General features: G+C 49.3%; 1 protein-coding gene across 2 annotated transcripts in view; it reads right to left on the bottom strand.

The window, feature by feature from the left end:
• Positions 1–375: 375 nt before the first annotated feature.
• Positions 376–12,730, bottom strand: part of vipas39 (VPS33B interacting protein, apical-basolateral polarity regulator, spe-39 homolog) — a 20,687-nt gene continuing 8,332 nt past the window's right edge. For both annotated transcript variants that reach the window (XM_042390341.1, XM_042390342.1), the window contains exons 5-19: positions 10,373–10,411; positions 10,004–10,068; positions 7,857–7,913; positions 6,806–6,898; positions 6,655–6,688; positions 6,441–6,543; positions 5,543–5,570; positions 4,939–5,012; positions 4,722–4,797; positions 1,751–1,885; positions 1,576–1,617; positions 1,317–1,493; positions 1,010–1,099; positions 745–849; positions 376–651 (exon numbers count right to left, since the gene is read on the bottom strand). In XM_042390341.1, the coding sequence (XP_042246275.1) occupies positions 631–651; positions 745–849; positions 1,010–1,099; positions 1,317–1,493; positions 1,576–1,617; positions 1,751–1,885; positions 4,722–4,797; positions 4,939–5,012; positions 5,543–5,570; positions 6,441–6,543; positions 6,655–6,688; positions 6,806–6,898; positions 7,857–7,913; positions 10,004–10,068; positions 10,373–10,411 (1,139 nt within the window). In that variant the 3' untranslated portion in view covers positions 376–630. The remainder of the gene's footprint in view (positions 652–744; positions 850–1,009; positions 1,100–1,316; positions 1,494–1,575; positions 1,618–1,750; positions 1,886–4,721; positions 4,798–4,938; positions 5,013–5,542; positions 5,571–6,440; positions 6,544–6,654; positions 6,689–6,805; positions 6,899–7,856; positions 7,914–10,003; positions 10,069–10,372; positions 10,412–12,730) is intronic.

Below are 12,730 nucleotides of genomic sequence, written 5' to 3'. Positions count from 1 at the left end.
GCTCCTCCTGCTGCTCCTCCTCTACCTCCTCCCCTCCTCCTGCTCCTCCTCCTGCTCCTCCTCCTCCTCCTGCTCCTCCTCCTCCTGCTCCTCCTCTACCTCTCCTCTCCTCCTCCTGCTCCTCCTCTACCTCATCTACCTCCTCCTCTACCTCCTCCTCCTCTCCTCCTCTACCTCCTCCTCCTCCTCCTGCTCCTCCTGCTGCTCCTCCTCTACCTCCTCCCCTCCTCCTGCTCCTCCTCCTGCTCCTCCTCCTCCTCCTCCTGCTCCTCCTCTACCTCTCCTCTCCTCCTCCTGCTCCTCTACCTCCTCTACCTCCTCCTCTCCTCCTCCTCCTCCTCCTGCTCCTCCAGTTAAATTCGATCGAGTCATTTGTGTTTTTGAAGTTTTTTATTTGAATAAAAACATGAGGAATGTTGAAGCGATGACTCAGCAGAATAATAAGCTCCACCCCCTCCGTCTCAGGGGGCGGAGTCAAAACAAATGATTTTCTAGGCATCCAATGAGACAAAAGCAGATGTGAACTGATTGGACGGTCCTGTTGCCGTGGTGATGGAGGCTCGGCTCCTCTCACAGGAAACTGTCACACTTGTTTGAAAGAAAAGTCTTTGATATTCTGAAGCGGCGTCGTCAGTTCTTCCAGCGGATTTGCTGAAAGAGAAGAAGAAATAAGTTCAGTCAGGTCACATGATGACAATGACACCTCCTCCTCCGCCTCTTCCTCCTCCTCCTACTCCTCCTCACCGGGTTGTTGAGCAGTTCATTGATCTTCCTCTCCTCCGCTGAACCCCTCTCCACCTTCCCTCTGTATCCTAGCAACAGCTGCCGGTCCTTCAGGTCTCGGTACGTCTGATTGGCCCGGAGACACACCAGTCATTATGACATCACAGCAACACATTACATCATTTACACGAATAGTTGTGAAGTTACTGTTTAATCTCCGCCCTTCATGATTCGAAGAACCAACCAATCAGAGCGCGTTATTTAGATAAACAGGAAGGAGTCTCACGTTGATGACGATGTCGTGACATTTATGTTTCTGAGCCAAACTGATCTTCAGGTCGGCATCACTGACCAGACCCACGTACTCCTGCAGCACCTGTCAATCAATCAACACACCTGTCAATCACATAACTCACCTGTCAATCAATCAACACACCTGTCAATCACATAACTCACCTGTCAATCAATCAACACACCTGTCAATGACATAACTCACCTGTCAATCACATCACAAATCTATTGATCCTCCCTTTAATCAAACACCTTGCCAAACCTTTTAAGTGTCTCCCTGCTCGTTAAGCACCACCCCTCACCTGTGTGGGGGCGGAGTTCTTATGCAGGATGTCGACGACACGCTGGAAGCCGAGCGGACACTTCTTCCTGGTGAAACCGAGCCAGTTCCTGCTGGTGAACAGCGCGTCCACGTCAAACCACGCCTTCAGCTTCGCCCTCGCCGCCAACGCTGTCACAAAGTACTGCTTCTCTGAAATCTGGGGTCAAAGGTTAACAAGCTCGTTAGTGACGCAGTCAGCTAGTCAGAAACACGCCCGACTGAAAGACGGCAGCGCTCACCCTGAAGGTCTGACGGATGTTGGCCGGACTGCTGTAGGTCCCCTGCAGAGAGTCAGGAAACACAACTAATCAGGATCAACTAATCTGAACCAACTGATCTGGATCCACTAATCACATAAAACTGATCTGTACTAACTAGTAGTCCAGGTTCAGGTGTAGTTGGAGTCAGACTGACCTCAGACTCGGTGTAGTGGTAGAAGCAGCAGTAGTACAGCGTGGTGATCAGCGGCATGTTGAGGATCGAAGCTCTTCTGGGAAACTTCTGGAAGATTTCCACCTTCCCCCCACGTTCAGCCTGCCGGTCTGTTGCCTAGCAACAACACAGCGCATGAGCCTCATAGACCCTCACAGACCCTCATAGACCCCCATAGACCCTCATAGACCCTGATAGACCCTCATAGACCCCCATAGACCCTAATAGACCCTTACATACCCTTATAGACCCTGATAGACCGTCATAGACCCTCACAGACCCCCACAGACCCTCACAGACCCCCATAGACCCTCACAGACCCTCACAGACCCCCATAGACCCTCACAGACCCTCACAGACCCCCATAGACCCTCACAGACCCCCATAGACCCTTACAGACCCTCATAGACCCCCATAGACCCTTACAGACCCCCATAGACCCTAATAGACCCTCATAGACCCTCATAGACCCTTACAGACCCCCATAGACCCTAATAGACCCTCATAGACCCTCACAGACCCGCATAGACCCTCATAGACCCTCACAGACCCTTACAGACCCTCATAGACCCTCACAGACCCTCATAGACCTTCATAGACCCCACAGACCCTCATAGACCTTCATAGACCCCACAGACCCTCATAGACCCTCATAGACCCCACAGACCCTCATAGACCCTCATTGACCCCCATAGACCCTCACAGACCCTCATAGACCTTCATAGACCCCACAGACCCTCATAGACCCTCATAGACCCCACAGACCCTCATAGACCCTCATTGACCCCCATAGACCCTCACAGACCCTCATAGACCCCACAGACCCTCATAGACCCTCACAGACCCCCATAGACCCCACAGACCCTCATAGACCCTCATAGACCCTCATAGACCCTCACAGACCCTCATAGACCCTCATAGACCCCACAGACCCTCATAGACCCTCATAGACCTCCATAGACCCTCACAGACTCTCATAGACCCTCATAGACCCTCACAGACCCTCATAGACCCTCATAGCCCCCATAGACCCTCACAGACCCCCATAAACCCCACAGACCCTCATAGACCCTCACAGAGCCCCATAGAGCCCCATAGACCCTCACAGACCCTCATAGACCCTCATTGACCCCCATAGACCCTCACAGACCCTCATAGACCCTCATAGACCCCACAGACCCTCATAGACCCTCACAGACCCCCATAGACCCCACAGACCCTCATAGACCCTCATAGACCCTCATAGACCCTCACAGACCCTCATAGACCCTCATAGACCCCACAGACCCTCATAGACCCTCATAGACCTCCATAGACCCTCACAGACTCTCATAGACCCTCATAGACCCCACAGACCCTCATAGACCCTCATAGCCCCCATAGACCCTCACAGACCCCCATAAACCCCACAGACCCTCATAGACCCTCACAGAGCCCCATAGAGCCCCATAGACCCTCACAGACCCTCATAGACCCTCATAGACCCTCACAGACCCTCATAGACCCTCACAACCCTCATAGACCCTCATAGACCCTCATAGACCCTTACAGACCCTCATAGACCCTCACAGACCCTCACAGACCCTCATAGACCCTCATAGACCCCCACAGACCCTCACAACCCTCACAACCCTCACAACCCTCATAGACCCTCACAGACCCTCACAGACCCTCATAGACCCTCACAGACCCTCATAGACCCTCATAGACCCTTACAGACCCTCATAGACCCTCACAGACCCTCACAGACCCTCATAGACCCTCATAGACCCCCACAGACCCTCACAACCCTCACAACCCTCACAACCCTCATAGACCCTCACAGACCCTCACAGACCCTCATAGACCCCCACAGACCCTCACAACCCTCACAACCCTCATAGACCCTCACAGACCCTCATAGACCCTCACAGAGCCCCATAGAGCCCCACAGACCCTCACAACCCTCATAGACCCTCACAGACCCTCATAGACCCTCATAGACCCCCACAGACCCTCATAGACCCTCACAGACCCTCATAGACCCTCACAGAGCCCCATAGAGCCCCACAGACCCTCATAGACCCTCATAGACCCTCATAGACCCTCACAGACCCTCATAGACCCTCATAGACCCTCACAGACCCTCATAGACCCTCACAGAGCCCCATAGAGCCCCACAGACCCTCATAGACCCTCATAGACCCCCATAGACCCTCATAGACCCTCATAGACCCTCACAGACCATCATAGACCCTCACAGACCCTCATAGACCCTCACAGACCCTCATAGACCCTCATAGACCCTCACAGACCCTCATAGACCCTCACAGAGCCCCATAGAGCCCCACAGACCCTCATAGACCCTCATAGACCCTCACAGACCCTCATAGACCCTCACAGAGCCCCATAGAGCCCCACAGACCTTCATAGACCCTCATGCGTGGTCACCGTGGTAAAGTTGCATAATTAAGGACACGGCTGCTTTGAGTGACAGGTGGCTGACGTCACAGACAAGTCGCTACCATGGCAACGATGTAGGTTAGCTAGTGTAACCATGGCGTCACCCCTGACTCTCAGAGTTCAGCCGTCGCTGTTTCAGTGTTTTCAGTTCATGAAAGTTAATCGTAACATTTTGGACGCCGACAGATTCTCGTTCAGCGTTTGGTTGAACTCAAAGATCCTCTAACGAGTCCATGTTCAGTTTTTCCAGTAAGTACAATTAGTTTTAATGGTTTTAAGCTCGTTAGCAGTTAACCACTGACTGTAAATGCACCATGCTAACCAAGCTAGCAGCTAGCATTAGGGTCAGCATCACCCTCTCATTCAAATACGGTCACTTCTGGCTCCAAAAATCCAAGATGGTGACGGTCAAAATGCAAACTCAAAACCCAAAACGAGTCCACACACCAACAGGTGACGTCACCGCGGTGACGTCACGGCGTCCAGTACTTGTTACACTCTGCGGTCTAACCTCGATGATGATCTGCCTCTCCAGCAGAGTGTAGTGGTCCTGAACGTGAGCCGAATCTTCTGGAGAGAACGGAAGACTGAAACAAACAAACAATCAGCTGATGTCACTGATGACATCATCACGTCATAACAAGCCTCAAAAATAATCCAACCATCACTCATCACACATTTAGTGACAGTTTTTGTTGAAAGTACAGTGGCCTGCAGGAGTCACTCACCTGAGGCAGCTCTTCAGGAAGTCCCGCCTCTTATTTTCATCTGCGATGCTCAGGTGTTCCTTATACTGCAGCAGCTGCCAGGAAATGACATCATCGTTCTGTCAGTTCTGATGTGTATCGTAGCAACATGTATTACCGATGTGTATTAGCGCTGTGTATTATTGCTGTGTATTACTGATGTGTATTACGGCTGTGTATTATTGCTGTGTATTACTGATGTGTATTACGGCTGTGTATTATTGCTGTGTATTACTGATGTGTAGTACTGATGTGTATTACTGCTGTGTAGTACCGCTGTGTATTACTGATGTGTATTACTGCTGTGTATTATTGCTGTGTATTACTGATGTGTAGTACTAATGTGTATTATTGCTGTGTAGTACCGCTGTGTATTATTGATGTGTATTACTGATATGTAGTACTGATGTGTATTACTGATATGTAGTACTGATGTGTATTACTGATGTGTAGTACTAATGTGTATTATTGCTGTGTAGTACCGCTGTGTATTATTGATATGTAGTACTGATATGTAGTACTGATGTGTATTACTGATGTGTAGTACCGCTGTGTATTACTGCTGTGTATTATTGCTGTGTCTTACCGCCACGTCCTCCGTCCTGCCCTGAGCTCTGAGAAGGAACACGAGAGGAAGGTTAGATATGATGATGTTACATCATGCTAATTAAAATACATTTCTGTGTGTTCAGGTATGTTCAGGTGCGTCCAGATATGTGCAGGTGTGTGTAGGTATGTGCAGGTGTGTGCAGGTGTGTGTAGGTATGTGCAGGTGTGTGCAGGTGTGTCCAGGTATGTGCAGGTGTGTGCAGGTATGTGCAGGCGTGTCCAGGTGTGTCCAGGTGTGTCCAGGTATGTGCAGGTGTGTGCAGGTGTGTCCAGGTATGTGCAGGTGTGTGCAGGTGTGTGCAGGTGTGTCAAGGTATGTCCAGGTGTGTCCAGGTATGTGCAGGTGTGTCCAGGTGTGTCCAGGTATGTCCAGGTGTGTCCAGGTATGTCCAGGTATGTGCAGGTGTGTCCAGGTATGTGCAGGTGTGTGCAGGTGTGTGCAGGTGTGTCCAGGTATGTGCAGGTGTGTGCAGGTGTGTGCAGGTGTGTCCAGGTATGTGCAGGTGTGTCCAGGTGTGTGCAGGTATGTGCAGGTGTATGCAGGTGTGTGCAGGTGTGTCCAAGTGTGTGCAGGTGTGTGCAGGTGTGTCCAGGTATGTCCAAGTGTGTGCAGGTATGTGCAGGTGTGTCCAGGTATGTGCAGGTGTGTGCAGGTGTGTGCAGGTATGTGCAGGTGTGTGCAGGTGTGTCCAAGTGTGTGCAGGTATGTGCAGGTGTGTCCAGGTATGTGCAGGTGTGTGCAGGTGTGTGCAGGTATGTGCAGGTGTGTGCAGGTGTGTCCAGGTGTGTCCAGGTATGTCCAGGTATGTGCAGGTATGTGCAGGTGTGTGCAGGTATGTGCAGGTGTGTGCAGGTGTGTGCAGGTGTGAGCTCACCTGAGCAGCTCCATCAGGAGCCTCTGGTCACCGGTTTCAGTCAGGTAGTGGATGAAATGTCTCAGAGCCGTCTGTCTGGACTCCAGCTCCCGAAACAAAACGTCTGAGGAGAAGGAGACGATACTGAGACCTGATCCAGAACCAGAACTACCTGATCCAGAACCAGAACTACCTGATCCAGAACCAGCAGACTGTCAGAGAGCAGCAGACTCACCTTTACTCAGAGTCCTCTTTAAATAAATTAAAACCTGAAACAGAAAGTGTGGTCAGTTGTTTTTATACAGTTGTATCAATAAATAAAGTTTAAATAAATTAATTGATAAAGTTAATGATAACGATGTGACTCAGATTGTTAATTAAGTTACAGCAGTGATGACGTTTCCATCATGAGCGCTGACAGCGAAATCCAGTAGCAGCAGTTTGTCCTGAAGAGAACGAAACTTCTCCAGAGAAACAACCTGAAACACAAATATTACCAGCAGTAGTACTACAACCTGTCTGTGGCTCTGACAGGTAGACAGGCAGGTAGAGACAGACAGGTAAAGACAGGTAGAGGCAGACAGGTAGACAGACAGGTAGAGATAGACAGGTAGACAGACAGGTAGAGGTAGACAGGTAAAGACAGGTAGAGGCAGACAGGTAGACAGACAGGTAGAGATAGACAGGTAGACAGACAGGTAGAGGCAGACAGGTAAAGACAGGTAGAGGCAGACAGGTAGACAGACAGGTAGAGATAGACAGGTAAAGACAGGTAGACAGACAGGTAGAGACAAGTAGACAGACAGGTAAACAGACAGGTAGAGATAGACAGGTAGACAGAGAGGTAGAGACAAGTAGACAGACAGGTAAACAGACAGGTAGAGACAGACAGGTAGACAAATAGGTAGAGACAGACAGACAGACAGGTAAAGACAGGTAGATAGGCAGGTAAAGACAGGTAGATAGACAGGTGAAGACAGGTAGACAGACGGGGAGACAGACAGACAGGTAGAGACAGGTAGAGGCAGACAGGTAGACAGGCAGACAGGTAGATAGACAGGTAGACAGACAGACAGGTAGAGGCAGACAGGTAGACAGGTAGAGGCAGGTAGAGACAGACAGACAGACAGGTAGAGGCAGACAGGTAGACAGACAGGTAAAGACAGGTAGACAGACGAGGAGACAGACAGACAGGTAGAGACAGACAGACAGACAAGTAGAGGCAGGTAGAGACAGACAGACAGACAGACAGGTAGAGACAACTAGAGACAGGTAGAGGCAGACAGGTAGAGACAGGTAGAGACAGACAGACAGACAGGTAGAGACAACTAGAGACAGGTAGATAGACAGGTAAAGACAGGTAGACAGACGAGGAGACAGACAGACAGGTAGAGACAGACAGACAAACAGGTAGAGACAGGTAGACAGGTGTCTTACCTTTCCTTGTTGCATTCTCTGGACCGTGTCCTCAGGTGACCAATCACTGATGTAATCCTGACATTACAACATGGTGACATCATCATTAGTACATACAACATACTAACTGTATACAAACACATGTGTCATTGTATCCATATATTGATTATATATTAGGAGTGTGCCCGAATACAAATACATTATTTGGCAGAGCACAAATAGTGTTGTTTTTTTTCACGGAAGAGAATAAAAACATGTCAAATATCAGCGTGCAGGTCGGTTACATCACTATCTCAGTGTCTCTCCTCTGCTCCGCTGTGACGTCTATCAGCAGGTCTCAGTGAGGGGAGTCACATCCACCTGCTACATGATGCACATTTCCTTATTTGGACATCAGTCCCGGAGTTGGGGGTGTTCCCCAGAGATAAAGCTGAGCTACTGACACATGAAGTGCTCTGATCTGGGAGACTCCAGTTCCAGACCCGGTGTGGGGACCAACTTCATAAGGTAGTTTATTCATAAACACTTATTTTAACACTTTAATTTTCCAAAATTAAACACATAATAAAAACAAAAATAGGATTTTAAAACCTCTTTTCACTTTTATTCAAATATTAATACAAATAATTTGTTTGACTTCAGTCTGATTGTAACCAGATTATCAGTCCGACTGTAACCAGATTATCAATCCGACTGTAACCAGATTATCAATCCGACTGTAACTAGATTATCAATCCGACTGTAACCAGATTATCAATCCGACTGTAACTAGATTATCAATCCGACTGTAACCAGATTATCAATCCGACTGTAACTAGATTATCAATCCGACTGTAACCAGATTATCAATCCGACTGTAACTAGATTATCAATCCGACTGTAACCAGATTATCAATCCGACTGTAACTAGATTATCAGTCCAACTGTAACCAGATTATCAGTCCGACTGTAACCAGATTATCAGTCCGACTGTAACCAGATTATCAATCCGACTGTAACTAGATTATCAGTCCGACTGTAACCAGATTATCAGTCCGACTGTAACCAGATTATCAGTCCGATTGTAACCAGATTATCAGTCCGGCTGTAACCAGATTATCAGTCCGGCTGTAACCAGATTATCAGTCCGACTGTAACTAGATTATCAATCCGGCTGTAACCAGATTATCAATCCGACTGTAACCAGATTATCAGTCCGACTGTAACCAGATTATCAATCCGACTGTAACCAGATTATCAATCCGACTGTAACCAGATTATCAGTCCGACTGTAACCAGATTATCAATCCGACTGTAACCAGATTATCAATCCGACTGTAACCAGATTATCAATCCGACTGTAACCAGATTATCAGTCCGGCTGTAACCAGATTATCAATCCGACTGTAACCAGATTATCAATCCGACTGTAACCAGATTATCAGTCCGACTGTAACCAGATTATCAATCCGACTGTAACCAGATTATCAGTCCGGCTGTAACCAGATTATCAGTCCGACTGTAACCAGATTATCAGTCCGACTGTAACCAGATTATCAATCCGACTGTAACTAGATTATCAGTCCGACTGTAATCAGATTATCAATCCGGCTGTAACTAGATTATCAGTCCGACTGTAACCAGATTATCAATCCGACTGTAACCAGATTATCAGTCCAACTGTAACCAGATTATCAATCCGACTGTAACTAGATTATCAATCCGGCTGTAACCAGATTATCAGTCCGGCTGTAACCAGATTATCAGTCCGGCTGTAACCAGATTATCAATCCGACTGTAACCAGATTATCAGTCCGACTGTAACCAGATTATCAGTCCGACTGTAATCAGATTATCAATCTGGCTGTAACTAGATTATCAGTCCGACTGTAACCAGATTATCAGTCCGATTGTAACCAGATTATCAGTCCAATTGTAACCAGATTATCAATCCGACTGTAACTAGATTATCAATCCGGCTGTAACCAGATTATCAGTCCGGCTGTAACCAGATTATCAGTCCGGCTGTAACCAGATTATCAATCCGACTGTAACCAGATTATGAGTCTGATTGTAACCAGATTATGAGTCTGATTGTAACCAGATTATCAGTCCAACTGTAACCAGATTATCAGTCCAACTGTAATTCCAGTTGGACTGATCCAACAGATTATCAGTCTGGTTGTTACCTTGCATTCAGATTTGGGTTTTCGGAGCTCTGGAGCATAGAGCCTGACAGACGAGTCGCTGAACGCTAAAACAGAAAAATATGTAATTTATTCACTCACTCATTCACACACAGTATTCACTCATTCACACACAGTATTCACTCATTCATTCAGTGTATTCACTCATTCACACAGTGTATTCACTCATTCACAATGTATTCACTCATTCACACAGTGTATTCACTCATTCACACACAGTATTCACTCATTCACAATGTATTCACTCATTCACACAGTGTATTCACTCATTCACACACAGTATTCACTCATTCACAATGTATTCACTCATTCATACAGTGTATTCATTCATTCACAGTATTTCAGACTCACACTCAGTGAAAGACGGGAAGTTTCCTCCTTTCGTTTTTCCTGCAAAGAGAAATAAAAAAATCAATCTTCAAACAGCTGATCAGGTTTTCATCTAAAGGTAATAATGTCTCTGTAACCTGTCCTCCACCCGTATCCTGTCCTCCACCTGTATCCTGTCCTCCACCCGTATCCTGTCCTCTACCTGTAGCCTGTCCTCCACCAGTAACCTGTCCTCCACCCGTATCCTGTCCTCCACCCGTATCCTGTCCTCTACCTGTAGCCTGTCCTCCACCAGTAACCTGTCCTCCACCTGTATCCTGTCCTCCACCCGTATCCTGTCCTCTACCTGTAACCTGTCCTCCACCTGTAACCTGTCCTCCACCCGTAACCTGTCCTCCACCCGTATCCTGTCCTCCACCTGTATCCTGTCCTCCACCCGTATCCTGTCCTCTACCTGTAGCCTGTCCTCCACCCGTAACCTGTCCTCCACCCGTAACCTGTCCTCTACCTGTAACCTGTCCTCCACCTGTAACCTGTCCTCCACCTGTATCCTGTCCTCCACCTGTAGCCTGTCCTCCACCTGTAACCTGTCCTCCACCCGTATCCTTTCCTCCACCTGTAGCCTGTCCTCCACCTGTAACCTGTCCTCCACCCGTATCCTTTCCTCCACCTGTAGCCTGTCCTCCACCTGTAACCTGTCCTCCACCTGTAACCTGTCCTCCACCTGTATCCTGTCCTCCACCAGTAACCTGTCCTCCACCTGTATCCTGTCCTCCACCCGTATCCTGTCCTCCACCTGTAACCTGTCCTCCACCCGTATCCTTTCCTCTACCTGTAGCCTGTCCTCCACCTGTAGCCTGTCCTCCACCTGTAACCTGTCCTCCACCCGTATCCTTTCCTCCACCTGTAGCCTGTCCTCCACCTGTAACCTGTCCTCCACCTGTAACCTGTCCTCTACCTGTAACCTGTCCTCCACCTGTATCCTTTCCTCCACCTGTAGCCTGTCCTCCACCTGTAACCTGTCCTCCACCCGTATCCTTTCCTCCACCTGTAGCCTGTCCTCCACCTGTAACCTGTCCTCCACCCGTATCCTTTCCTCCACCTGTAACCTGTCCTCTACCTGTAACCTGTCCTCCACCCGTAACCTGTCCTCCACCCGTATCCTGTCCTCCACCCGTAACCTGTCCTCCACCCGTATCCTGTTCTTCACCTGTAACCTGTCCTCCACCTGTAGCCTGTCCTCCACCCGTATCCTGTTCTTCACCCGTATCCTGTCCTCCACCCGTAACCTGTCCTCCACCTGTAACCTGTCCTCCACCTGTAGCCTGTCCTCCATCTGTAGCCTGTCCTCCACCTGTAACCTGTCCTCCACCCGTATCCTGTTCTTCACCCGTATCCTGTCCTCCACCCGTAACCTGTCCTCCACCCGTAACCTGTCCTCCACCCGTAGCCTGTCCTCCATCTGTAGCCTGTCCTCCACCCGTAACCTGTCCTCCACCCGTAACCTGTCCTCCACCCGTAACCTGTCCTCCACCTGTAGCCTGTCCTCCACCAGTAACCTGTCCTCCACCTGTATCCTGTCCTCCACCCGTAACCTGTCCTCCACCAGTAACCTGTGCTCCACCTGTAGCCTGTCCTCCACCCGTAACCTGTCCTCCACCAGTAACCTGTCCTCCACCTGTATCCTGTCCTCCACCCGTAACCTGTCCTCCACCAGTAACCTGTCCTCCACCCATATCCTGTCCTCCACCTGTAGCCTGTCCTCCACTTGTAACCTGTGCTCCACCAGTAACCTGTGCTCCACCTGTAACCTGTCCTCCACCAGTAACCTGTGCTCCATCTGTAGCCTGTCCTCCACCCGTATCCTGTCCTCCACCAGTAACCTGTCCTCCACCCGTAACCTGTCCTCCACCTGTAGCCTGTCCTCCACCAGTAACCTGTCCTCCACCTGTATCCTGTCCTCCACCCGTAACCTGTCCTCCACCAGTAACCTGTGCTCCACCTGTAGCCTGTCCTCCACCCGTAACCTGTCCTCCACCAGTAACCTGTCCTCCACCTGTATCCTGTCCTCCACCCGTAACCTGTCCTCCACCAGTAACCTGTCCTCCACCCATATCCTGTCCTCCACCTGTAGCCTGTCCTCCACTTGTAACCTGTGCTCCACCAGTAACCTGTGCTCCACCTGTAACCTGTCCTCCACCAGTAACCTGTGCTCCACCTGTAGCCTGTCCTCCACCTGTAACCTGTCCTCCACCCGTATCCTTTCCTCCACCTGTAGCCTGTCCTCCACCTGTAACCTGTCCTCTACCTGTAACCTGTCCTCCACCTGTATCCTGTCCTCCACCCGTATCCTGTCCTCCACCTGTAACCTGTCCTCCA

Source organism: Thunnus maccoyii, chromosome 17 (genome assembly GCF_910596095.1).
Source record: "Thunnus maccoyii chromosome 17, fThuMac1.1, whole genome shotgun sequence".
NCBI classification, from domain to species: Eukaryota; Metazoa; Chordata; class Actinopteri; order Scombriformes; family Scombridae; genus Thunnus; species Thunnus maccoyii.
Note: the sequence above shows the minus strand (reverse complement) of the source record. Positions and strands in the feature narration are given on the sequence as shown.